General features: G+C 39.9%; 1 protein-coding gene across 5 annotated transcripts; it reads left to right on the top strand.

The window, feature by feature from the left end:
- On the top strand, positions 1-26,612 carry FMO2 (flavin containing dimethylaniline monoxygenase 2). 5 transcript variants are annotated; one of them, XR_011498071.1, is made up of 9 exons: positions 1-140; positions 472-642; positions 10,005-10,193; positions 12,326-12,488; positions 13,999-14,141; positions 17,355-17,848; positions 19,066-19,421; positions 21,518-21,590; positions 22,596-26,612. XR_011498071.1 is itself a non-coding variant. In XM_014845173.3 (9 exons), the coding sequence occupies exons 2-9, from the start codon at positions 511-513 to the stop codon at positions 22,945-22,947; spliced, it is 1,608 nt and encodes a 535-aa protein (XP_014700659.1). In that variant the 5' UTR covers positions 1-140; positions 472-510; the 3' UTR covers positions 22,948-26,612. The 5 variants fall into 5 exon arrangements, 4 of the variants coding, with proteins under 4 accessions (XP_014700659.1, XP_014700661.1, XP_070353212.1 ...); XM_014845173.3 differs by having other exon boundaries at positions 17,355-17,554; XM_014845175.3 differs by having other exon boundaries at positions 6-140; positions 505-642; positions 17,355-17,554.
- The last annotated feature ends 1,280 nt before the right edge of the window (positions 26,613-27,892 follow it).

The following is a 27,892-nucleotide window of genomic DNA, read 5'->3' as shown; positions in this document are numbered from 1 at the left end:
TAAAGGAAGAGTAGGGAGCTCCTCCCATTTCTCACAGCCTCCTCCAGCTATTAAAATGAGTCTGACTGCCTCCCAGCACACAACCAACAGAGAAAACTATCCTATCAAAGACCCAGTGTCACCAAAGGGCAAAAAGGAAGGTAAGGATGATTTCTGGAGAAAGCAACTGAAAGGAAAGCTCAGCACTCTCAGAAATATCACTGGAGATTTGGCTCATATCCCTAGTACTATGTTATTGAATTATTTGGCTTTGTTAAATGGGTTGCTTTAAAATGCGAAACAAAGGTGTCGTAAACAAGATCTGCAAGGAAGTCCAGGAGACAACTTGGCTTCTCTCAAGGGAAGAGGAGACAGGCATTTGACTAGTGAGGTATTTTATTCAGTTAGTGCTGCTTATTAAACTACCCCTGCAACAGGGTTTAAAGACCACTACTGACCACGCCATGAAGACTCTCTTATCTTTTGCCCCAGTGAAGCAGCGCTGATTGATCAACTCCTTGACAGGAGGCTATGGCAAAGAAAGTCGCGGTTATTGGAGCTGGAGTCAGTGGCCTGACTTCTCTGAAGTGCTGTGTGGATGAGGGACTTGAGCCCACCTGCTTTGAGAGGACTGAAGATATCGGAGGGCTCTGGAGGTTCAAAGTAAGTGAGATCTTGTTTCTTACACAGGTTGTGCTGTTATTGCAGAGTGAGTCATAGCTACTCTTGGGCCTTACCTTATTGAGGGATTTCCTAAGCAACTTTGATCAGATTAATTTCATGTTGCTGTACAGGAACAGAAGAAATAGGCTGGTATCTCTCCCAGGTTATAACTATTCTAACTCAGGAGGCCAACCCAGGCACATAAAGGATCTCTTCTTATGGATCCAGCAATTGTCTTGCAGCCCATATTTTTGTCAATCTCAAAGCAATATACTAATATTAGAGACGACTTTTCAAAATAGAAGTGACAGGGATTCTTGTCAAGACATGACTTCTATTCCAATCAATGAGCAAATATTTGTTCAGAGAGGGAGCTCTTATTACTACTAACTTTATTTTTCTCTGAGAGCTGTGTTTGTTTGCTTAACTTTACTGAGGACATGCTAGTGTAACTGTTGGGAAACTCTTTAGATATATTATTAAATATATTCTATTCATTAAATTCATTCTATTAACCAAGCCCAAATATTGGTAATGCTAGTTGTCCTTCTGAATTTGCATAAAAATGAGAAAGATACGTAGACAAACAGCTGTAAAGGTTCATAATTATTCCTTCCCACCATCTTTTGAGTAAGTACTAGCTTACCACCTCCTAGGTGTGAGGTCTTGGGCGAATTACTTATACCCTTCTATCTTAGTTTTCTCAGCAGTATAATGTGGATAATAATAGAAAAGTGTACTTACCTCATAGTGCTGTTTTGAAGATTAAGGGAGATAATTCATGGAAAGAACTTAGTGTACAGTAAATGTTAGCTACAGTAACTACATTTATAGTATTTTATAGCCAAGCAAACACAAACTGAGGGAAGTTAAGTGACTTGGTCATGGTCACACATCTGGAGGAATTGGCATTCAAACTTGGGTCAATACAACTCCTAAGCAGCTAAGCCCCTGCTTATAGCAACACCCTGACTTGCATTCTTGCGCGAAAAGCTTAAACAGAAGTTTCAGCCCAGAACTCAAGAGCAGTAACTTGAGGATTATGTATCAGTTACATCTAAGTGAGGGATCAAAACAGGGGAATCCTCCAGACAGGAGTGAAGGTTTGAGTGCATGAAGAGCAGACTCTTACATCAGCAGAGACCATCCAAAGGGCTCTCCCTACAAGCTGACCAATTAGGGGGATGACAAGGACATCTAGCACGTGTGCTTTCCCAGTTGGAACTGAATCTCATCCCAAAGGAGATTTTTTAACACTGGGTTTCTCAAATGAATATGACTGTAAGACACACCTAGAGGGTTTCTTGAAGATACTGGTTCTAGAACACCAGCCCAGACTTCTGGAACCAAAGACTTCTCAGGAAGGGAATCTATTTTTAACAAGAGTCCCAAATGAATCCTATGATGAGAGAAGTTTGGCAAACATTGCACAAATACCAGATAAAAAAATCTATTCATTCAATTATCCAAGGACAATCAGAGCTAATGATGAAGATGTTGACCCTTATGCAGAACAGATAAATCTGCAGAGAAGAAAGTGGAAAAACAGCTTGAATCACATTCATTTCTTACGAACAACTGGGCATTAGTGGTCGTTCCTGTCTTAACCAAAAATGTGCTATTTTTGTCCAGTCTAGGTTCACATATAGATTTCATTTGGGATTTTTTCCCCCAAGTGGATTTTTTAACCTATGGAAGAAATATGAAATTGTAACAAATTTGTATTTAATAATAAATTTGTCACTGTATTGTTTTATTACTTGTATTGGGATTTAATATCAAAAAGCCAAGTGTCCCTTATTTGATTATCATTAGCTTGGTGGCAGAAGAGGGAAGAGTTACTTTGAGTGGTCTGTTAAAAATACGATTCAATGAATTCCAAGAAGGTACTTTCTGCCCCAAGATATTCTCCTGCTATCCTATTCCGGGTGTCTAAAATTTCAGAATTAGAGATACCCTCCTACAGGTTAGAAAAGGAAAGTTAGATTAAAATTTGAATTAATTAAACCTTATTAGATATAAAATAGTTAAGTATATAACTCCCTGGAACCTGTACCAATATCACATTTCAAATCTCTCTCAAAACTATGACCAATAGAGAAATGTAAACAATTTCCTCTATCCAAAGAAGATGAAGACTCTCCCAGCAGAGTGAAACATGCAATCTGCAACATTTCCCAGGCTGCCAATGGGCCCACGTGAGGCGCTTCCTTTCCATGAGACTGGACGGCCAAAGGGAGGAGGTGCTGAAAAGGATGCTGGGAACCTCCACACCCACTCCCAGGGAAACAGCGTCTTCACAACTCCAGAATCAATTTTGAAAAAAAAATTATTCTTTAATTTCTACATTACACACAATCCCAAGATCACTTAACACATTTAGCGGTGATGAGTTAAAATCAAATTTAAGAATCCTTGTCCCATGGCCAGCTCAGAGGGTGCTTTTTCTTCTAAAAGCTTCTCCAGCACCCCCTCATGGCAGCTTTGGAACATGAGAAGGGTGGGTAACTAACACATATTTTTAGCACTTTTTCCAGCTCTGGGAAGCACTTGATATGCGTCATCTCATTTGTCTTCACAGTACTCCTAGGAAGTAGGTATTATGATTATCCTAACTTACACATGAAGAGGAAATCGAGGTTCGGAATAAACAACTTGCCCAGGGGAACACAGGTGGAAAAAAGCACAAAAATGAAGGTCTGTAAGATTCCTGAGCCCTCACACTTAATAACCTTCCTGAGATATTGAGAGAGGAAAGCAGGATCTTCCTTCAGCCGCTAATCCACGCTGCCTCCCTTGGTGTTCCTGATACCTGTGTTCACAGGGAAGTTACCAATATACATTAGTTTTTGGTTTTTGTTTTTTAATATTTAGATATAAATATATCTTTCCCCAGCTGTATATACTCCATTGTTTTAATTTGTCTCCATATAATAGTCTCTGGACATCTCTCCATCTTGGTTTCCTCTCTCTAGATTCAATCTGAATTAGCACTTTCTCTCTTAAAATGTGACCCCTTCAAGATCCAATATTTCAAATGAATCTATTTTTGCAATATATTTTGCAATATATATTTTTCAGAACCAAAAAGGTGCTTGGTACTGCTTTAGGCAATGGAGAATGAATCAAATACAATCACTGCCCTCAAGGAATTTATAATCAATTGGTCTGACAATCGCTCACTATGACTTGAGCTTCCCTTGGGCTGCACCTCTACTATAACAGTTGAATGTTCATTTGGTTTTTCAGCATTCACAAAATAAAAGCTAACATTTATATAATTATTTTCATATGAATTATCTCATTTTACACTCTCAAGGCTCCCCTATATTAGTTATTAATTCCAATTTAAAAGTGAGAAAGCCAAGGGCAAGGAGCTTGCCCATAGTGACTAATAAGTGGTAGGTGATAGGTCTTAGAATCAGCCACAATATTGAGATTAAACACACATAGGTTCATCACCATGCTTCCTCGCATATCACACTAATGATTTATACTGAGTTTGGGTTCAGTTAAAAACCCTGGGTCTTTTTTATTTGAGCCGTTGATGATCCAGGTCGTTATTATCCTATCCTTGTGAAACTGATTTTTTTAATCCCATATATAGAAATTCACATTTTTACATATTAAACATTATTTAGTTGGTTTGATCCTCGGTCGATAAATGTTTATTTGACATTCCAATCCTCTGTGAAGTTTGCTGTGCCTCTACATTTTAGGTATACACAAATTTTATCACCTGTATCTGTCTCCATTAAAGTTATTGTTTAAAATGTTGAGCATAAAAAGATAAAAATGTGAAGCAGTCACCTCAGATGTCACCACATGGAACTTCCCATATGGTGCTATCTCCATGCCGACCTAAACACGTACTCCATCTATTTTTCCTATGCCTCACAGCATCACTTCTGTTTCAAGTGGCATGTTCTTTTTAATAACGCATTCTGTTCACTTAAAGTTTAACATTATTCAAGACAAGCTTAGAACAAACAACCGTTTTCTTTCCAGAAGAGGTAACTGCCTTACCTTTGTTTTACTTTCAGAAGTTCTCTTAGATAAATTCATCCACAAGATCTATCACAGCATAATTCATTATGACTTAGAGTTTTGCACCTGCTGCCATTTAACGGAACCAAATTTAACATGTCAGATATTTCTAACTCTCCAGACAATCAAAAATAAGCCTCTTTGCCAGCAATTTAAGACATACTTTGCTTAACTTTCCATAATATTTTTAAAGAAGTGATTTTTGCATGTATAGAACAGAATAAAGTTTATAGCATGCTATCAGCAAAACCATAACATTTGCATGCATAAAACAGAACAGTTTATAGCATGCTATAGCAAAAGCATAATGTTTGCAAGCATAAAACAGAACAAAGTTTACAGCCTACTATCAGTAAAAGCATAATGTTTGCATGCAGAGAACAGAACAAAGTCTATAGCCTACTATCAGCAAGACCATCCTTATCCCATCATGTTAGTGAATGTCCATTTTAGTCTCATTAAACCCTATTTGCAGTGATGGAAAAGTGCTTCTGATAAACGTCACTTATTCTTTCATTCATTCAACAAACATATAAACTAATTGCCTACTATGCACTAGGCATATACTAGGTGCTAAAAATACAGACATGCACAGTCCCTGCTGTCAAGGGCTCATAGTTCCGAAGGGGCAATACTAAAGAAAACCCATATCAGAGTGCAATTTTATAAGGGCTGATATACTGAGTGTTGTGGAAAGCACAGAATCTCACTCAGCAGAGAAGAGGGCAGGCTTCCTAGAGGGTATCCCAAGATGTTTTTATCTGTCTTGACAACAAGCAGAGATCAGACACATGAATATGGAAAAACAGTGTTCTAGGAAAAGCAAACAGCTTGTGCAAAGGTAGGGAAGCTTGAGAAACCTGACACACTAGAGAATATAAAGTCAGGTGATGTGCCTGGAATAAAGGATACAGGCGGGTGATAACCAATGAGGTTAGAGAGAATAGCAGGGGTCCCACCATGAGGAACTGGGTCCCATGCCAATGAGCGTACCCTTTGCCCTAAAGGCAGTGAAGAAAGTGTGAAATATCTGAGTGACGGAGTTTAATTAGGGGGCTCTGTCAGTGATCAAGGCCAGAGATGTAGGGAAGTACCAGCCTAAAGGAGAGACGGCAGAATGCAGCTACACTCTGACAAAGATGGTTGTTCCCAAAGTTCAGTGTGTGTAAGAATCAGAAGGAGAGCAATTTTAAAATACATATTTCTGGGCCCAAACCACACCTACTCAGACTTTACATTTTCAAAGCTCCTCTGAATTCTTCTAATGCAACTAGTCCACACTGACTGGCATTTGGGAACCACAATTTTGCCTCAAATTGTAGGACAAGAAAGTAAAAAGAGCTTCAATCATACTTATTTTAAGTAATGAAGCAGATAGATATGCACCTGAAAGAGTGGAAAGATGGAATGATAGAATATTTTTAGAGAAATACAATTTTATTATTTCCAACTGTTTAGATAACTAGCCATGAGAACAAAATTTGGATTGGTAGAAGTCAGTATAATGATGTTTCATAATGAAAAGTCTAATTTTATGTGTTGGTAATTCACTTTGGTAATTTGTATTAAGTGAATCCATTTTTGCTTTATAAGTTTGTTCCTTGAGTAGATTAAATATTACCTTTATAGTTTTCCTTAAACTTAGTTTAGTTTTTACAACCTTTTTATTTATTTTTTGTTTGTTTGTTTTAAAGATTTTTATTTTTTTCTTTTTCTCCCCAAAGCCCCCCGGTACATAGTTGTGTATTCTTCACTGTGGGTTCTTCTAGTTGTGGCATGTGGGACGCTGCCTCAGCATGGTCTGATGAGCAGTGCCATGTCCGCGCCCAGGATTCGAACTAACGAAACACTGGGCCGCCTGCAGCAGAGCGCGCGAACTTAACCACTCGGCCACGGGGCCAGCCTACAACCTTTTTATTTTTATAGAGTCAAAGATAAACTTCAGTCCAACCCATGATCTAAAGATCATAAATTCTAAATCAGTGCTATCTGAACTAACTCGCTTTTGCTATATAGTAAAATTCTATATTAGTAAAGTACTCTATCATATGGTTATTTGCCTTAAACAAGTAGGTTGTAGCAAATTCCATCTGCTAGGAAATTCAGACTATCTATTTATACTTGTGCTTAAACATCATTTTTAGCAGTGCTTGTATTTAAGCAAATACGTGAGTTGAATTTATCTGTTTGGAAAACTCTCCCTGAAAAGCCCCTCATCTCTTTCTGTCTCCACGCTCCCATCCCCAAAGCCCAAACACATTTTAATTCAATATAATAATAAGCCCCGTGAAGACAGAAACTGTGTGTACCCTGTTTGCATCTTCTCCCTAACTCCATACTCAGGGCCTGAATAGGAGAGAGAGTTGACACATATTTGTCTATGAAATCAATAAGAATCATCTTCCTTTTATAACCCTGGGCAAACTCAACCAATTTTACCCAGATTTGTCTAAACACTTAGACATCTACGTTACTTCAGCCAAGATAGGAAGAAGCACATATGGGGAGAAAGCTTTCTTTAACTGCTCTCTAAGAACCAACCCAACAATAAAGGTTATTACTTGATTTACAGAAAAAGAATAGGGATGTCACCATCAACTGGTGACAAACTATGCAAGTAAAATCCCCAAAAGAGAGTCTTTCCCTGGCTCTGAAATTACTGAAGGGGCTCAGACATCAGAACCAGTTCTTATCACTCGAAGTCCCCTTACAACTGACCTGACGGAGGAGCCAACCACATTTTAAAGCCAATTTATCGGCTTTTGAAAAAACTAACGTGTTGTCTATAGTGTAACAGTCGATCTTAGTTTAGGTTTTCAAAACAATGGCTGGTTCAGTAAGATTAACTCTAGTGGCCTGTAATAATAGCAATAGAGACAAACGTGTACTGAGCACTTATTCAGAGCCAGGCATTGTGCTAAGCACTTTATCTAATGTCATTAACCCCTCATAACAATTGTTGAATGCTGGAATTATTAATGAACCCCATTTTGCAGGAGGAAATGAGGAAACTGACATGTAACTTGCCATGGTTATAAAGCCATTAAGAGTGGTAGAAGTGGGATATCAACCCAGTCCGACCCTAGAGCCCCATATTTAATGCCACTCTGTATAAAATTATCTGCTCTTGAGAAAAATTTGTATTTCTTTGCTTCATAAAATATTTCCAATTTTGAGAACTTGATTGGGTAAGAAACTCAGGCACTCAGTCTTGCCAAGGACATTGTGTTCAATCATGCCAAGATATCTAAAAAGAGTTTACACATCTGTTTGACTTAGTAATACGCAATTTGAAGTTAGTGTTTGAAGATTAAAATACCATGATCTGTTCATCCAGAGTTCAGATCATTGTATCCTTGTATATGAGACAGAAACCACTTTATATCCTAATACAAACTCCCTTTGTATTCTAATACACATAGTTAATAATAACACCACATCAAACCCTCATCACCTAGAAAGCTGGCCTACCCTAATCTGAAGAGCTTTTACCAAACCACTCGAAATTGTCACAAAGTTATCATCTGAGCCGTGATTCTGGAGTAGGAAAGATGAACACATTGCTCATGGAAAAAGGCATTTGACTCCTGGCCTGTGGTATGCGTGAGTGAATGGATGGGTGGATGGATAAATGAATGCGTGAATGAGAAAGAGAGAGAAGGAATGTGTGAGGGAGGAGGATCTTTACAAATTCAGACCTATATTTAGCAAGAATCTATATATTGCTCTTAAATGATGTGATCTGACAGCAAACATTGTTTTAGCTTGGGTGACTCATATTGATGCTGATAATCCTTGAAATTAGGACACAGTGAAGCCCAAAACATATAAAGAGCTTTGCTGATAGAAAAGGCGAGATCCCACAGTTGACTCTTTCTAAAATTAAGTACAACCTCTTGTACAGAAAAGTCCGAAAACTCAGGCGTGATAGTGAGTGCGCTTGTGTCAGTTACCTTGGTGTCAGAGCAGCTATGCAAGGTGTCTTTCATATACTGCAGTGAACAGTGAGCTGTAACTGACAGCTTCTCTGAAGCTTGTAGCTTCCTCAATAACGATAGATAACAACAATACCATTGAGCACCAACACATCCCTGTGTTATAGATGAGAGGGCCGAAGCTCAGGGGCATGGGCTGGTCTGGGCTCACGCAATCTGAAAGAGATGGATTCAAACCTGTGCAGGACTCCAAAGACCAGGTCCCTCTGCTAGTCCAGGCTGCCTCTTTTGGTGTTGCCAAAAATCTAAGGAGCTTTGATCTAAAGATTTGGCAGGAAAGTAACAATTTTCTATGAATAATGATAAGAAAGGAACATGCGCAATTGATTCATTGTGGTGACACAATTAGAGTTGAATATTTACTTTCCTTTACTTACTATTCTATGCTGAGACTTCAGCACTGTTTATGTAAGATTAAGTAATCTATTTCAATTAATTAATGAGTTCCTACAACCCTTTCATTTCTTAACCCCCCACCCTAATGCTGAGTCCTAATAGCAACTACAATTTGCCTGGTTTATGCCTTAGTCTCTGCATGTGCAGAAACATCTATTGAGGAGTTCTTGGGTGGCATTATTTAAGTTTTCTTATAAAAGCCTCTTTGATAACATGCTGATTTCAGGGACATTGAATCGCCATACTTGATTCTTGTCATGATTTAATGTAAAGGACTTTATCATTATGCAGAGCACTTCTTGTAGAGGAAATTTTAAACTCAACCGCAGCATGTACTGCCTCCGGTTTGACCAAAGCATACTCACTAACATTCAGAATCAGGTTTAAAATTTTATTGGTATTGATGCTTTTCACCTTTGTCACTTGAGGAAGGTTGATTTGCATAAAGCATAAAATGAAGGTGGGGGATTCAAATTAAGATGTGAAAACTTCCTGCCCCCAAAAGTACTCATTTTAGCTGAAATTCTCTATTATGTTCTCTGCCCAGTGTCCCAGGGTTATTGGTTCCTAAAGAGGTGGAGGGTGGGTGTAGTCTCCCCAGGGGGAATTTCGGAAGGGGGATGACTGACACTTAGTGGATAGAGACTTGGTGCTAAATATCCTGCAATGTGCCAAAAGAAGGATTGTTCCCACTCCCAAGTCCACCAATGGCAATAGCGCCTCCAGTAAGCAATACAGGAAGGCCTCAGTGAGGCCCTATCACACAAGATAACAGAGCACATACGCTGCCCCTCATCACTAGACATCTCAGGCACACCACAGCAATGAAAGAGGACCACATCCCCTGGGGGTTAGATTTGGAAGAAGAGGAGGAAATCAAAGGATTTTCTAATGCATGATTATCACTCTGATCTGATCTTTTAGGAAAATGTTGAAGATGGCCGAGCAAGTATCTATCAGTCTGTCATCTCCAACACCAGCAAAGAAATGACATGCTTCAGTGACTTTCCCATGCCTGAAGATTTTCCAAACTTCCTGCACAATTCTAAGCTTCTGGAATATTTCAGGATTTTTGCCAAAAAGTTTGATCTTCTAAAATACATTCAGTTCCAGGTATTGTATTGGGAATGGTTTTCTCTACATTAGTTTAGCTCACATTTAAATAGAGAAGTTGCTCTGATAATAAAAGAAATTGTGAATAAAACAAAATATTTCAATCCAATTCTTTGCTAAAATATAATAGTATGATAGAAAACCCTAAAAGTAGTGTCATCACCCTGATATTATACATTATATACGTTAACAGAAGAGGAAAAACATCTGTTAAAATTAAAAGTTTGAATGATGAGGATATTGATGGTGAAACAGCATTTAAACTAATATCTATAACCACTGAGGACTCTTAGCCTCATTTCTCTTAAAATGACATATGAAAAAAATCAAACGGCTATTTCATTTTCTTACCTTCTTTAAAGAAATGGAATTTCTTAGGAAAATGTAGTAAATAAACTCATAGCTCTCCATTTATCTCAGAAGCCTGTAGAAACTATTTTTGCTAGTTTTTTTCTTTTATATGCATTCTCTAGCAACATAAGGATGGCCTGATGATTTTGAATACAATTAGAACCACATTTCCTGTGCTTTCTCAAAAATAAATAATCAAAAAGAGACAAACAATATTCTCACTAAACATGTTGAGTTTTTATCAATAACCTACACTCTGAAAACTAGTAACTGTGCTTAGGAAATAAAATTTAAATTATATCTCTGAATAAGTAAGTGCTAGTGGAGCTTATTTTTTTTTAACACATCTCATTTTCCCAGTAACTTTAGTTTTGTTCCTAGGTTTGTATTATATTAATTTATAAGAGTTGATTTTGGTGGAAATCTATATTTGTAAATACCACTAAAATGCCCCATTCTGTCTAATGTAGCTTTTTCCCACAATTCCTGGTAGATCCAACCTATGAGTGACAGATTCTTGCAGAAGCTTTTCTAGGTCTTCATCCACTTAGCAATCAATCTATTTAACTGATATGGTGTCCTCTTAGGATATATAATTTATATTATCTGTTCTTTTAAAGATCATGTTTGAGTTGCAAGGGAACTGTTTTTCTTGTTTATTGTGTTACTGCTATTACTATTTTCTGGAGGTTGGAGAGCAGTTAGGAAAATTTATTTCCACTTATTGATCTCTGAGTTGGCATAAGTCATAAGATGTTAGAACTCAACTCGAACTATAAAAGGCTCTGTTGCATTTCTAGTAACCTCCCAAGTGATATTGAAGGTGTCGGTCCTCAAACCACATTTTCAACAGCAAGAATCCACAGTACTTTAGCTAATACGCTATTCTGAACTGCCAATCTGAAATCTTTACTCTCAGCTGAAAATGCCCAGACACTTTATACTCCTTTCACAAGCTTTATACTAATATTCCATATACACTTTGAAATTGGAACAGCTTTAGAAACTGACAACCAGGCATTTTGAAAAATATCTGAAAATTTGAAAAGCATGTGTAAGGGACTCAAATACTCGCAAGAAAGAGGAGAAGCATGCCATTCCTCTGGAAGTGAGAAAAGCTTCACTTCCATTTGACATTGTTTCTTAAATACAGCAGACACTTAACATTTATTTACACTTTTCAAAAATTCACAGACCTCCAGACAGTGAGCTATATTAAAAAAAAAAATCAATGAGCCAATAAATTATTGCATCCAAATGAGATCATGAGCTGTATTGCTAACATGATGCACTGTGTTTTAAAAAGAATAAATACGGACAACCACCATTCATGGAGTGCTGACAATGTGCCAGGTACTCTGCTAAGTGCTTCACATGAATGATCTTCTCTAATAGAGTCTGCACAGAGGTAGACACATAAAGGTCCTTGATAAATACTGATTGTGTGATCACTTGAATGATGGACATGTGTTTTGTATCTTGGAGGCCCTCATCTTCCTCTTCTGTGTCTCTCTCAAGTCCTTATTCAGTCCTTCACAGGCTGGTTCTCACTGCTGGGTCAGGCCTCTTGCACAAAGCAGCCTAACTTTGACAGCCCCCTCCCAAAGAAGATTGAGAAAGCGCACCTAGTAGTCTTTGCCTTAAGTGTCTTGGAATGATTCACATGAAACCTAAATGGAGTCATACACTGCACTTTACCCGTCCCCACTCCCAGGGCACTGGACAAGGCCCATGTCATGCCAGAGTAGTTCTCAATGATGCCTTCTCTGTGTTTGTTCAAGACAACTGTCCTCAGTGTGAAAAAACGCCCAGATTTTTCATCCTCTGGCCAATGGGAGGTTGTTACCGAGAGCAACGGCAAGGAGCAGCGTGCTGTGTTTGACGCAGTTATGGTTTGCAGCGGCCACCACATCCTCCCTCACATCCCACTGGAGTCATTTCCAGGTGAGGCCTGCAGGGATTCCCAACTTTTCAGAGTACCTGTCCAGGTACTTTCTATGCAGGTTGGATTGACAGGCAGAATTAGCTGCTGCAACTTGGCATAATATTAAGACAGGGATGGAGCTGGAAAGATGAAAGACTCTACATACCATCTTTGTTTTTGTTGACTTCTTTGGGTCTTCATTACACAGGGAGTTCAGCTAACCTCCAAAGTCACTAAATCTTCCCCAGAATTTCAGAGAATTCTCATCCAAACTGGTTCTCTGTTGGAAAAGCCCTTTTAGCCATGTACCCACCTTGGCCTTTTTCTATCCTGCTAAACACCTGTGACTTTATTATGTCCTTGGAGCCTTTCCCACAGAACCATGCTCATGGACATGGTGACTGGGGAGAGTTCCTGGTAATAAGTGCTCCTATAGGACAGAGATGAGGGACAGCGGAGTGCAGGGGAGGAGTACACACAATGGAACGCTGCAGCCATCTGTCCAGGTACCTCCCAGACTCTTCCCTCAGAGAGCATAGTTCCTCCCAAGACCCACAGGAAAACATCTAATATAGTGGGTCACAGTCCAGGCCTCACATATGAACCACTGTGGAGCTTCTAAAGCCTTGATGCCTGAGGCCCCACCTCCAAGATTCAGTACGTATAGGGCAGGTCAACTGGGGTTGCTCAAATGATTTTAATGTGCAACCAGGATTGAGACCTACTGATCTAAAGCAATGGTTCTCAAACAGAATCATCTAGAGGGCTTTTTAAAACACAACTTGGTAGGCCCCACCCCTAGTATTTCCTATTCAGTAGGTCTGGTGTGTGGCTGAAAATTTGCATTCCTAACAAGTTCCCAGGTGATGCTAATACTGCTGGCCAAGGGACCACCCTCAGAGAACTAATGACCTAAAGGTTCTTTCAAGCAACCCATCATCAATGGCAAATAGTTTAACAAAATCCTGTATTCCTGAGAAAGGACAGAGAGGTTTGCCTTCAAAAAGTCTTGTCCAGGAAGTTATCTCAATGAGGAAACCATCCCTCACCTTCTATGGACCTGGTTTTTAGTTTTAGTTTTTGTTTGCTTTTGCAAATTAAGGATGATAAATATTATTTTACTTTTTACACAATTACAATAATATCACTTCATAATGTATCTAAGAAACATTTAAAAGAATATATACTATGTGATATTAAAATATCATTGTACAGTCTAAAATAGAATGATGGGTAGTCATAAGGCAGCATCTGACTCTGCTGTATTCATCAAAACCATTTGTTTGTTCTCTAATAAATACGTAAGCTGCAGCCTCTAAAAGCAACTCCTTTAGTCCTATACCTTATGCTTAACCCAACATTTCTTATATACTTCATAGTTTGAGTTTGTCATTTGACCTAGCTATTGTAACCCCCCTAAGAGGGGAAGGGGCAAAACAATGATTGGTCCAAGAAAGGAAAAGCTAACAACACGGTTTTATCGAAATTAACTTGACATAGTTCATGGACTTCTCTCTTCTTCCCCTCTAGGTATCGAGAGGTTCAAAGGCCAGTATTTCCACAGCCGCCAATACAAGCACCCAGAGGGATTTGAGGGGAAACACATCCTGGTGATTGGAATAGGAAATTCCGCCTCAGATATTGCTGTTGAGCTGAGTAAGAAGGCTGCTCAGGTGCGACACTCTCTGTTTACCTTTTACTATGGAGGAAAGGAAAGGGGAGGGGCATATGGGAAAATCCCAGCCGTATAACCAAGGTTCCATAACTCATTAATTTGTTGGTTGGTTGGTTGGTTGTTCAGTGTGGTATCATAGAACATCTGGAAGTCCAGAAGCCAGAGTTTACCTCCCAGCTCTGCCATTAATCAGCCGTATAACCTAGAGTGAGTCATTTTACTTCTCTGGGCTTTGGCTCTCACATTTTAAAGGGTAAATTTGAACCAGATGACTTTCAGCACAAAAGGCCTTATTGACCTGTTCATATTCTGGGGAGTGCCTTTTAGAAATTTAGTGCATATCTGAATTCTATTTGAAATGTAAATAATCCTTAGTTACCCAAGGATCATGACAAGGAAGATTAAATAGACAGACTCCCAACCAAGACCATAGATATTTAGGTGCTCCCTGAGGCCTTCCAACCGCTATCATCTTTACGCCTTCTCAAGAAAGAGTCAAACATTACAAGATGTAGATAATGCTTACAGCTATGGTTGGGAATGGCAGGAAAGAAATCTCTTCTGGGCCTAGGCAAAGATGGGAAAATAGCTAAGGTTGTTCTCCCTAGAGCATTCCATCTCAACAGGGCTGGACCCCGGGGCCCTATCACTCTCTCACTGGCCTCCTCAGCATGGCGTCTTCTGGCTACACAGGGCTTACTATGGCTGTATCCTCACCAGCCAAACCGTCCTGTCCTGAGTCTCACGCTTTCAAGGCTTAAGATGCCGCATAGCAAACATGAGAAACAAACATGGTTCCTCTCCAGCAAGTTAATGCAGGGGTTACCCTGGGACCGGTCAGAGTCCCTGTCAGTCGGTATCAGTCTGGGGACAGAGCAGGTCACTAAGACCAGAAAGAAATTTACTAGACCCAAGAGGTTCTCACCTTTTTTGTGGAAAGAAATCCCTTTTCACCTTTCAAAGCTTTAAGACCCTGATGTGAAGAACAAGCGAGGAGGCAGTGACTGTAAAGGCTTGGAGCAGAACAGAGTTGGAGAGGGTGAGGCCCCAGCTCCAGCTCCTTCCTGTTGGGAATACCTTCCAAGCCTGAGGAAGGGAGTATGAGAAAGGGAGCTGACGGGGCTATCAACCAAGTGGCACTCCAGACTAAACCAATGCATGTCATCAGGTCAGTGATTTGGCCTTAGCACAGATGTCCCGAAGACAGCAAATCCAGGATTGCAAGAGCCAGTTCCTTGTATGGGTCTTGCCAGGTAAAAAGACTTCTATGATGCCAGATTCAATATTAAGAAAGCACCTTGGCTATATTTGTGTGCCTTACAGCTCCTTAAGTGATCTTTTCAAGAGAATGTCTCTTCGATATTTATTACATTAATAACATCAATTATAATTATGATTAAAACCTGTTATACAAAGTAATGTACTCTCAACCCTTTTGTGAGAAGACTTACCAGAGACTCTCCAGGAGCTATACGTAAGGGACAGAACTAGGTGTCCCTGCAAAGCTGAGCACTGCAAACTAAACTCACCACAGTCCTGAGTGTGCTCTGCATCTGTTGAAGGAAGTTCACATTCGTAAGTACACCGCATGCTCTACCATAGTCCAAAAGCACCACTCAAGGTACTGTAGGATAGTGCTGACTCCTCCACATGCTTTCCCACCCAAAACCAAATCTCCGGCCCTTCGCCTGATATTTGCACCTCAGAGAAAGCAGCCTGAGCCTAAATCCTCAGGTACATCACCCTGTTGCGGCTAGTAGAGCTAGCCAGGTTAGGCTCCCTGCTGTAGGGACGCGACAGGAGAAAGACAGCAAATAAAGCAGGCAGAACATCCACTGTGAAACATGGATTGATCCTAAGGAAGAGGAGGGGACAGTAAGTAATGGAAACAGAACTCATGGAAACATCTAAGTATAATGTCTAATACCTGATCAAAGCATTGCCAAGTCAACATAAGGGCAAGAACAGGAAAAAGTCAGGACAAAAGTGTATTACCACACACAGACCAACAACTCAACACTGCTTCATGCAGGTGCTACTTCACAAGCTAAGGCTTTGAGGCCCTTCCCAGGAAAATTTGTCTCCAAATTCTGGCTCACCCCAGACATGTGGCACTGTATGAAATGCCTCTCCTCCAGCCTAAATTTACAAAATAATAATAGCTAGCCATGCTTATCACCTGCCAGGCAATATTTTAAGTCCTTTACATATATCATCTCATTTAATCTGCCATAATAATCCCATGAAGTGAGTACTGTTAGCCCCATTTTATAGAGAGAGAAACAGAGGCACAGAGAGGTTGAAATAATTCACCCACAGCAACGCGGCTTGTAAGTAGTGGAGCTGAGATTCAAACCCAGGCAGTCTGGATCCAGAAGTCCTGGATCTCGAGTCCATGATCTTAAACTCCTAAGGAAATCGGTTTCCTTGCAAGAGAATCTTATTTAAGTGTTTGTCAAGGGCAGCCTTTTACAACAGAACTCATAGAACGGTATGTAAAATTTTGAGAAGCAAGTCAAATATGCATTTAGACAATGGGGGATTAACAGTAAACAAGGTGAAATGTCTATTTGAAAAGAGATTTAAACGTACATTTCAAAAACAAGGGAAACCTAAGTAAACAAGGTAAAGAATACATCGAAAGGGGGTTCAGATATGCACTTGAAAAGAATGGGAATCACAGTATAAGCTCAGTGGTTTTACCTTTTAAAATACATTATGAAGTTCTTTTAAGGATGGGAGGAAGCTGATTTCCCTTGTTATTCTCCCTCTGGGGTTATACAGATTCATACATTTATGCCTATCTAGTCATTAGGCTGTAAACATACATTCCCTAGGATTATAATTGCTCACCATCACCACAACAGGGTGGAAAGGTAAGAAGAGAAAAGCGTCGAACCACAACTGTAAACATGGTGAAGACTTGTGGATTTCATGATTGGTATTAGCCCGAAGGTTTTCTCATGTCTCCATGAAGTTCTCAAGACTGTTGTAGTCTTCCTCTATCAGTGGACCACTGGGCACCCCTTTTACGACAAAGCTGTCACAGAGCAGTGAAAACTAGAAGGTTCTTCACTTTGAGGTCAATCATCTTTAAAACAAAGCATTTCAGCAAATTCTGGGGCCAAACACATGATATATCACCTACATAGTAGGTCCTCCCAAAAGGGAAGATGCCGTAGTGTAAACTGTATTTCTTTTTGCTTAACAGGTGTTTATCAGCACCAGACATGGTTCCTGGGTCATGAGTCGTATCTCTGAAGATGGTTACCCCTGGGACATGATCTTTCACACCCGATTTAGCTCCATGCTCCGAAACGTTCTGCCACGAACAATTCTAAAACGGATGATGGACCAACAGATGAATCAGTGGTTCAACCACAAAAATTATGGCCTTGAACCTCAAAACAAGTAGAGTTATTTTGCTTTTTTATGGTAAACTCATTGGTAAGCAAGGTTGTCAGAAGTGCCTCTCTTCACAAAGAGCCACATTGCTAAACAGCATTACAAACTACAACCTAACAGTATAGGTATCACATAGGTCCTGGAGTTTGAATTCCAATTTTGTTCTGTACACCTCGTAAAAAGTAAATACTCAGGAGATGAAGTAGAAATATTATGAACTGCTCTAGAAAGCAGACCTAGGATCAAGGGAAGAACTTTCTAACACCTAAGCTGTCCGACATTGGAAAAGGCCACTTTAAGGTATTGTGAGCTTCCTTTCAGAGGGGTGTGGTGGGAAACATGTCCCAAATTCTCCATCTGATAACTCCTGCTTTGTTAGTTCTATACACCACGAGGATTCTTCCCACGGACATCTTTTGAAAACATGCTGGTTGTCTCTTTGCCAAAAAACAAATCTCTGTTGATCTCAAAGTTAAATATCACTGACCTTATAAACACAAGAAAACATGAATGCTTATTTTTCTTTAGTTGATAACAAACTCCTTCCCTTTAGAAAAAAAAAAGAACAGAAGAGCTTTCAACAAATCTTTCAACAAATGCCACGGGACTGTGTATTCTGAGGTCTGATTGGTGTGGCATGTATTGTCTTATATATATATATATTTTTTTTTTTGCAAAATGGTTCTCAAATCTATAAAAAAGGGAATTCCAGAAATACAAGCAGGCTTTGCTCCATCACCCATGCTATCACATACAGAGACTTCATAGATATTTGGGGTCAAGAAACATCCCCAAACTTAATTTTTTTTTTTTTAAAGATTGGCACCTGAGCTAACAATTGTTGCCAACATTTTTTATTTTTCTGCTTTTTCTCCCCAAATCCCCCCAGTATATAGTTGTATATTTTATTGTGGTCCTTCTAGTTGTGGCACATGGGACACTGCCTCAACATGGCCTGATGAGTGGTACCATGTCTGTGCCCAGGATCCGAACCCTGGGCCACCGAAGCAGAGAGTGGGAACTTAACCTCTTGGCCACGGGACCGGCCCCTCTAAACTTAATTTTATACATTAATTTTCACACTGATCCCTTAATGTTTCAAAAATAATGGGAATTCAATTTTCCCTTTCTTACTTATGATCAGTTAGAGATTAAATGGAACAGCAAGATAATTAAAGGTAGATGACATAAAACAATGGTGGAAACATCACTGGAATACTCAGGAATTGACCACAGGCACTGGCATTTTGCCTAACTCCTTGGGGATGCCTCCTTTTTTGAATTGTCTTTTACCCATGTCACCTACATGTTTTCTACTATTTGCTGAGAGGAGAGATTTTTGACATGAGAATAAAGTCAGATAGTAAGATTTGGCGCAGGCCAACTAGTCAAGTTAGAAAGTTTTATAGATATTTAAGAAACCTCTTTATTCTAGGAGCCAACCCTATAAAAACTCAGGAGAGTTTGAGACTCCTCATTAAAAGCTCCTTCTAAGTGTTTTCTTCTGTGTGTTTCAGATACCTTATGAAAGAACCTGTACTAAATGATGACCTTCCAAGTCGTATACTCTATGGAGCCATCAAGGTGAAATCGAGAGTGAAAGAGCTCACAGAAACTTCCGCCATCTTTGAGGATGGAACAGTGGAGGAGAACATTGATATTATTGTCTTTGCAACGGGATATACTTTCTCTTTTCCCTTCCTTGAAGAATCACTTGTTAAAGTAGAGGATAATATGGTCTCACTGTATAGATACATATTCCCTCCTCACCTGGCAAAGTCAACCTTGGCATGCATTGGTCTCATCCAGCCCCTAGGTTCCATTTTCCCAACTGTTGAACTTCAAGCTCGTTGGGTGACAAGAGTTTTCAAAGGTAAGTGAGTGGGCGAATGAGTGGCTGAGGGTCTTCACACTTGGTGGAGTTTGCTCAATAATGAGTTTAAATAAGAACTTTGCCGAGAAGAAGGTTACCAATCTGGGCTGCTCTCACAAGATTAGCATCCTACAAAGTTAGTGGAGAACTCACAAAATAACAGATACAGAGATGCAAGAGTAATAAATATCTGCAATCATTCCTTTGAAATAGTAATTCAGAGAATTGTGATTGGCATAAAGTTAAGTACATGTTGTTCTTTCCTTGAATCATGAGAGAACAGCTAAGAAGGAAGACATCTATGACTCCTGGTTTCACCTATATGATGTTTATAAATTCCTCAGAATAAGTGCAAATCAAGAGACCTAGGGCCTACTCCATACTTAACTCCAAATTAACTCTCAACAGTTAAGCAGCTCAACTTCACAGATCCCTACAAAGTTGTAAAATTATTGAAAGGTTTCTATCTGAGCATCTGTATAGTACTTTGCGCTCCAGAAGACTATTATCTCTTTGACCATAGGGTTCAATTCAGCTCAACAAAAACTCATTGCATATCTAGCCCTGTGTTGGAAACTGGTGGGATAGAGAGAAATTTAAACAGATTATTTCAACATAACAAGACAAATGCGTTAGTAGAGGAATGCATGGAGTGTGTGGTAAGAGAAAGGGCACTTAGCAACAGCAAGGTGGGATACAGGGAGGGCATGTGGTAAGGAAAACTTCCTAGATGACTGAGTTTCTCAGGTGCAGAAAAGAGAATCGTTTGAGCCAGAGCACGGAGGCATGAGGAAAATTACAAGCTACTTGCCATTCCTAAAAGATGAGGTGTGAGGTGGAGAGGGGTGAGAGATATTCTTAGAGAAGAAGGGGCCAGGACACAGGGATCTTGTAAGGCACGCGAGGGAGCTTGAAGAGAAAATGTAGATCAGCTCTTCCCAAATCTGGCTATGCATAAAAATCACCTGGCAGACTCTTAAGGACCCCGATTAAGAACAGCCTGAGAACCTAGACTCTCAGTTCAGAAAGCTCTTCAGGCATAGGAGCCAATGAAAGTTATACGCAAGGAATAGATATTATCAGATTTACAGTTTCAATAGATTATTTCACCATTAGTCTGGAAGATAGATTTGAAGGCGAAAAGAGTGGAGTCTCAGAGACCAGTGAGAAGGCTACTGCAATAGCCAGCACTAAAATCTGATGCAACCTGAGCCAGGCAAAGAGGCAAGGTGGAGACAAGGATGTAAATGTGAGAAATAGTTACGGATAAAATCAGCAGGACGTAATGATTAGCTCAATGTAGGAAAATAAGAGAAAGAGAAAGGAATTAAGGATGACTTGCAGATCTCTGACCATAGAAACTGGATGGACAGCAGTGCTGTGAATAGAGAGGGGGCGTGCGGAAAAAGACACAAGTCTGAGCAAGAGGGCTTCAATGATGGGCTCAGTTTTAGACTTGGTGAATCTGAGACGTCTGATGACAAGCCATATCCAGGAGAACTCATCATTTTTCAATATGTCTGAAGCTCAGGGGACATTTGCAGACAGGAGATGGAATCATAAGCACACAATGGTAACTTTTGTATCAATCTGCTTTCTCCATCCCCACTGCCCTCCCTTAGTTTGGGCTGTTGTATCTCTCATCCAGTGTACTTCAGTACCCTCTTAACCAGTCTTGCTGCCTTTAACCTCACCTTCCTGCAGTCCATTTTCCAAAATTCAGCAGCTAGAGCGATCTTTCCAAAAGACAAATTTGATCTTGTCATCTCCTAAAGAAAACCCTCCCATGGCTTCCCATCACCTTCAGAATAGAGCTCAAGCCACCTGGCATGGTTTCCAGGCTCCACCGGCTTGCCTTCCCTCCCCCACCTCTTCTCTTACCCACTCCACCTCAGAGTTCCTGCTGCAGCCTGTGTTCCAAGGGCAGCATCACATAGAACTCAGTGGGAGTGGCGCGCCCTGGTGTTCAACAACACAGCAGCCTTGACTGGTAAAATGCACGTAAATGACCAGAGTTTAATTACAGGAATCAAGTACTAGATAAGGCAATGATATTGAATCAAACCCACTACTCAAACCAGCCTTTCATTTTCTAGGCTTGTGTACCTTGCCCTCAGAGAGGACTATGATGGCGGACATTATCAAGAGGAATGAAAAAAGAATTGACCTGTAAGAACGTTTTTTTTTTTAAATTCTCTACATAGAGGAGTGTTTCCCAAAGCATAGTAATTTAACTACCTGCAAGAACCACCTAGCTGTTCGTTAAAAATGTAAATTCCTGGACCACAACGCAGACCAACTGAATCAGAATCTGATTATCTGTATTTTTATGTTCTTCCTAGGCGATCCTTACACATACTAGTGTAAGAACCCACTACTTAAAGATAGGAATTTTACCCAAATCAGAACATTTTTCCTTGACTTAACTTCATTCCATTTTTGTGTGATGACGAGATGAGAGTCCATATCTTCTCAGACCACCCCCCTACACACACTCTATGGTTAGAGAATGGGATGGGAGCAATGGTAGTGACAGTAGCTTGGGTATTTGGAAAGTTAGCTGAGGGATCTCCCATCAAAGTAAATTAGAAAGAAGTTGGCGTGAAGTGATGGTTCGAGGATTTGTACTTTGTGATGAGGTGGAATGGGGTTCAATAGTGATCGAGCACCCTTGGAAAGTTAAATGGGGGGCCTTACTTCACATGTAGGTGTTATCTCATGTTCAAATTGTAATTCATCTACCATGTATTGACTATCTACTATCTGCCACCCAGAGTGCCAGGTACTTGAATAATTTAACAAGCAAATATTAAGCCTCTCCTCTGTGCAGGACACCGAGCCAGGCTTTCATTGGTGTTATCTCCTGAATCTGCAGTAATCCTGACTAGTTTGTATTTGCCTGAAGACTTGAAGCTGCTTAGTTAATATCAAATAATAATTGTAGTTATAAATCTTGTCACATTCCTAAAACTTTTAGGAGTTCACAGCTATTTATTTTACAGCCTACTTTCAATGTGGGAGATGGGTCTTGCGATGGAATACACTGACGCTTTCCACGAGAGATTAATTCAAAACTCATTATTCATTCACTCGTTCTTTTGACGGCTGTTGAGCACCTAATGTTCGTATATAACTTAGAACATTTTGTGAATCTGCCTTTTTGTCTCCGTTAAGGTTTGGAAAGAGCCAGAGCCAGACATTGCAGACCAATTACATCGACTACTTGGACGAGCTCGCCTCAGAGATAGGTGCGAAGCCAGACTTCCTTTCTTTCTTGTTAAAAGATCCTAAACTTGCTGTGAAACTCTATTTTGGACCCTGCAACTCCTACCAGTATCGCCTGGTTGGGCCTGGGCGATGGGAAGGAGCCAGACATGCCATCTTCACCCAGAAGCAGAGGATACTGAAGCCTTTGACGACACGGGCTCTGCGAGAGTCATCTAATTTCTCTCTTTCCTTCCTGTTGAAAATCCTGGGGCTTCTTGCTGCTGTTGTGGCCTTTTTTTTCCAACTTCAGTGGTTCTAATCTGTCAGCATTTATGTGCCTTTGGCCTTATGTCAGTCAGCACTTCCAAAACAAAAGGCTAAAAGAAAAAATATTAAATCTATAGCCTAAACTTTAGATAAGAGGAATGGAGCAAGAGTGGTAACTAGAGAATTAGCAGAATTAGGTCTATGCATAAAACTAAAATTGTGGCATGAAATTTCTTTGCTGTTCTATCCTTCCCTCAAGTCCACTGGACTCTCCAGAAAAAAAACAACAAAATAACACTGGCTAAATAGTGCTGCCAGCCATGATATAGGAGAGTTGTATGGACAAATACTCGAATTACACAGAATGAAAAGCAGGCCCCATGGTTTAAATCATTGGAAAATTTAAATTGTGGGTAAATATTTCACCTCCTGTGTGACATCCTCCATAGTCTTCCTATCTGGATTCTGCTTGGTAACAAAGTTCTCAGATGTTAGGTCATGCTCCAGTTGTTGCTAAGTGGAGAATCACACAAAAATACTGGAGAAAAAAACGAGAAGAGAGACCTAGAATACAACAGCAATGCTCAAACTGACTTTCAGGGCCTCATATTGAAAGCTGAGCAAATAGCCACATATCTTATATTTTTCTTATATTTTGACAGAAGCACTGCTATGACAATAAAAGTAAAGTTGGCATATTAGCTATATACATAAATATACATATGTTTAGAACTTATCACAGACCAGATATTGTGCCATGTGCACATTGTATGTATTATTTCACTTAATTCTCAGAATGATTCTGTGAGATGGGTGAAGCCATTAGGCCTGTTTTACAGATGATGACACTGAGACTCAGCGCAAATTGGGTGATACGCCCAAGACCACACAGCGGACCTTATAATGGAGCTGGGATGGGAACCCGCGTTTGCTTCACTCAACTGAAGAGCTTTCTGAAATGAGAGTCTAGGTTCTCAGGCTGTTCTTAATCAGGGTCCTTAAGAGTCTGCCAGGTGATTTTTATGCATAGCCAGATTTGGGAAGAGCTGATCTACACTTTCTCTTCAAGCTCCCTCGCGTGCCTTACAAGGTCCCTGTGTCCTGGCCCCTTCTTCTCTAAGATATCTCTCACCCCTCTCCGCCTCACACCTCATCTTTTAGGAATGGCAAGTAGCTTGTAATTTTCCTCATGCCTCTGTGCTCTGGCTCAAACGATTCTCTTTTCTGCACCTGAGAAACTCAGTCATCTAGGAAGTTTTCCTTACCACATGCCCTCCCTGTATCCCACCTTGCTGTTGCTAAGTGCCCTTTCTCATCCCACGCACTCCATGCATTCCTCTACTAACGCATTTGTCTTACTATGTTGAAATAATCTGTTTAAATTTCATAGCCTTGTCTCATGATATACTTATTTACAAAAGCCTCCATTACTGATAAGGTATTTATCACCAGTTTATTTTCTTCATAATCATGTATACTTTACTTTTGGAGGAACTTCACATAGAAAACAACACTCTTTTTGCAAATATGATCTGATTCATTTTATTTTTCATATTTGGTTTATATTTTAGCTAGATCTAAAAGGCATTTGAAGAAATTTACAATGAAAGACACCTTTACAACAACATTTAAAATAATCATTGACATTTTGAAAAAATAAGCATCCAGGAGGGAAAGCATATCTCCCAAGTTGATGGAAAGCATAATGATTGAGCCTTGCGTTTGTCTCTAACCTTGCAGATAACCCAGGCAAAAAGTAAAACAATATGTAATCTTTGTCATCTGATAAAAGGAAGCACACCGGTTTGTTAGGGGAGACAAATATTTTCTTAGAACTGAAGCCGAAAAAAGACACAAGCAATTCAATGTCAATAGACATTGAGCAACATAATAGATAAACATCTGGTTATGAAACATTCATGCGGCCAGTCTTTCAACAAACTGTGTTTGTGGAGATAAACTCATCTATAAGCCCAGACCAAGGCCTTCAAAGACAGGGAAAAGGTCAAAGATTAAATATTTAGGGAAATTTCTCCTTTACTCCTCCAAAGTCTTTGTGGACTTTTTTTTACTTTGGCCTGGATTTCTCCCTCAAGGGCCTAGAACAACGCAATGGCAATCTCTGTCCGTGGAAACTTTTTCTTTAAAGTGCATTGAAATGACACCAGCATTTAAATGCAAGATTTTTGTTTTCATTTCTCTTCTAAGCAGATTCCTTTGAAAAAAAAACTGCAAATGTATATATACTTAGTTCTTGAGTAAAAACTGATTACTTTGTTAATTATTAAGGATTATTTACAAGCCGTTATGTTAATAATAATAATAATAGAACTTATAAAGCCTTTATAGCAAAAGCAGGCAAACTACTGCCTCTGGGTCAAATCCAGCCCACTACCTATTTCTGTAAATAATGTTCTATTGGAACACAGCCACACTCATTCACTTACTGTCTGTGGCTGCTTTTAGCTGCAATGGCAGAGCTGAGTAGTTGCAACAGAAACAGTATGGCTCCCAAAGCCTAAAGTATCTACTCTCTGGCCCTATACAGAAAAAGTGTGCCAATCCCTGCTTCGTAATGTGCAAAGCATCGTCCTAATTGTTTTTCCTAACTGGCCTCATTCATCGTTACTGCTCCCCAGTGAAGTAACTACAGTTATTATCCTACTTCTACAGTGGAAGAGATTGAGAAACAAGTGTCAGGGTGATGCTGATCAGTAGGAAAAAACAGCTCTGTTAGGACAAAATTATTATTTGTTTTAAAGATTTTAGTTTTCCTTTTTCTCCCCAAAGCCCCCCAGTACATAGTTGTATGTTTTTAGTTGTGGGTCCCTCTAGTTGTGGCATGTGGGATGCCACCTCAGCATAGCTTGATGAGTGGTGCTAGGTCCATGCCCAGGATCCGAACTGGCGAAACCCTGGGCCACTGAAGCAGGGTGGATGAACTCAACTACGAGGCCATGTGGCCAACCCCAGGACAAAATTATTATTAAATTTATATCCTTAAAAATTTTAGAAGAGCAATGATCTCTTGAAATATTTCCAAATATTCTAGTATCTTTTTAAAAGCATAAATAGTTCATTTTCAGAGTCTGAGATTGAGTAAGGAAGACTCACTCAGTCTATTCTTCTGCCTCCACACATCCTGAAACGGGACGCACTCCCAGACAAAGCATCTATGGTAGTCTGCTCCGAACTATGATCAGACCACTTGCGTCAGAAAGCCTCGGGGAGCTTAGAAAACGGCAGATTCCTTACTATAAATGTAATAATTATGCAGACTTGCTGAATCGGAATCTCCAGTCTTGATGAGCTCCCTAGAAGATTCTTGTGCACACTAAATTTAGGAACCTTTGGTTTGAGGTCTCTCCAAAAAGCTGCTTTCAGAGATTAGTCCATGACCCTTTCTACTCCTCAGCGCCAAATTCCTCCTTAGGTGCAGCCTTCTTGCTTCTCGCTGCAGTTTACAACGTTGTGCTTCTCCCAGAAAGGATGTTGGCTGGTCATCACCCTCCTCCAAAATCTCTCTCTGTGATGCTCTCCTTTACTAACCTTTCATTTTAACTCTCCTTCTTTATATGATAGCTCCTTGATTTTCCTTACCAAGAGCCAAATATATCACATTTGTTCCTTAAAGAAAAATAAAGATATTTTTAAAATAAAACTCTTGGACCATGATACATAACACATTTTCAAATAATAAAGATTTTAAAAGCTTAACCCAGAAAGAACGCGGCACTTGAATTATAACGATGGCGGCAAAGGAAGATTATAACTGGTCTTTCAGCGCTGTCATTGACCTGCAACCCCCAGTGCAGAGCGTATGGCTGTGCCCCAGGAGGCAGAATGTTGTTACATGGAACATAACTCACTTTTGTGTCCCGTCTGCCTTATGACCAGATCATGAATCAGTGACGCTAAACAAGAGGTTCTTGAGACTAGACTCTACTTAATCCAGGTTAGATGCCACAATGAGATTAAACACGTAAGGGTTTTATTAAGGAAAATGCCTGTATGAGGGAAAATAGGGAGAGCACAGGAAAAGTCATCTCAGATTTCTGAGCCTTAGTTTTCTCATCTGGGCATAAAAGAGGGGATCAGATGATCAGTAAAGCCCATCAAATATGCTACTCTGTGACCCTGTCATAATTTCTCCACTGTCAATTTTTGAATGATGGTTAAATTGAACGTCATTTTTATCATGTTCACTGGCACTAATGGCAAAGATGACAATTTAGTGCTTAGGAGCCATCAACTCCAACTTCTAGGAAATACAGAAATCAGGATACTTTGGCACTCTGCAGGGTGATGCAATAGTAGGAATTATGCTTTGGAACCAGAGAGTCATTGCAAGTCCCTGAGTCATTTTAGGGGTGGAGGGGACTGACCAGAATGCTCTCAGATAAGGAGACAGAGGCTCAGAGAAGTCAGGGCACTGTGCAGGGCCACACAGCCTGTCTCATCTCCTGAATACCAACTGGTATTCCTTCCACTACCAGTCCAAGCAAACCACTGGGAGAACTGGCTTCTTTAGCCTTGTGGGTGAGAAGTGTGTATCCAAAATTTTTATTTTTACACCTGGATGTCCATCTATATATGCTACATATTCTGGGAGGGGAATTTTCCTTGTAACTATTTTTAAAAGTTTTATGGTTAAACATTCCTACACTTTGAGCTGCTGGCCAGTAGGAAGCAATTGACTCTACAAAAGCATCAATTTCTCTTAATGTTGAAGTATTTCAAGTTCTAGCAACCTAAGTAACCTGGATAGAGTAGTAAAAACATCAATCACTTATTGATCATTTATTATGTTCTAGATGTTATAAAGAGTTCCATGTTATTTCGTTGTATTTAATCCTCATAACCCATCTTATGCAGCAGGAAATTGAGACTCAGAGTGGTTAAATGATTTTCCCAAGTTATGTGGCTTATAAGCAGGCCCAGCTGGGTTTGACTGCAAGGACTGTCTGACTCTGCAGCCTGTGCTAAATGGTGGTGTA

Source organism: Equus asinus, chromosome 25 (genome assembly GCF_041296235.1).
Source record: "Equus asinus isolate D_3611 breed Donkey chromosome 25, EquAss-T2T_v2, whole genome shotgun sequence".
In the NCBI taxonomy this organism is placed as follows: domain Eukaryota; kingdom Metazoa; phylum Chordata; class Mammalia; order Perissodactyla; family Equidae; genus Equus; species Equus asinus.
Note: the sequence above shows the minus strand (reverse complement) of the source record. Positions and strands in the feature narration are given on the sequence as shown.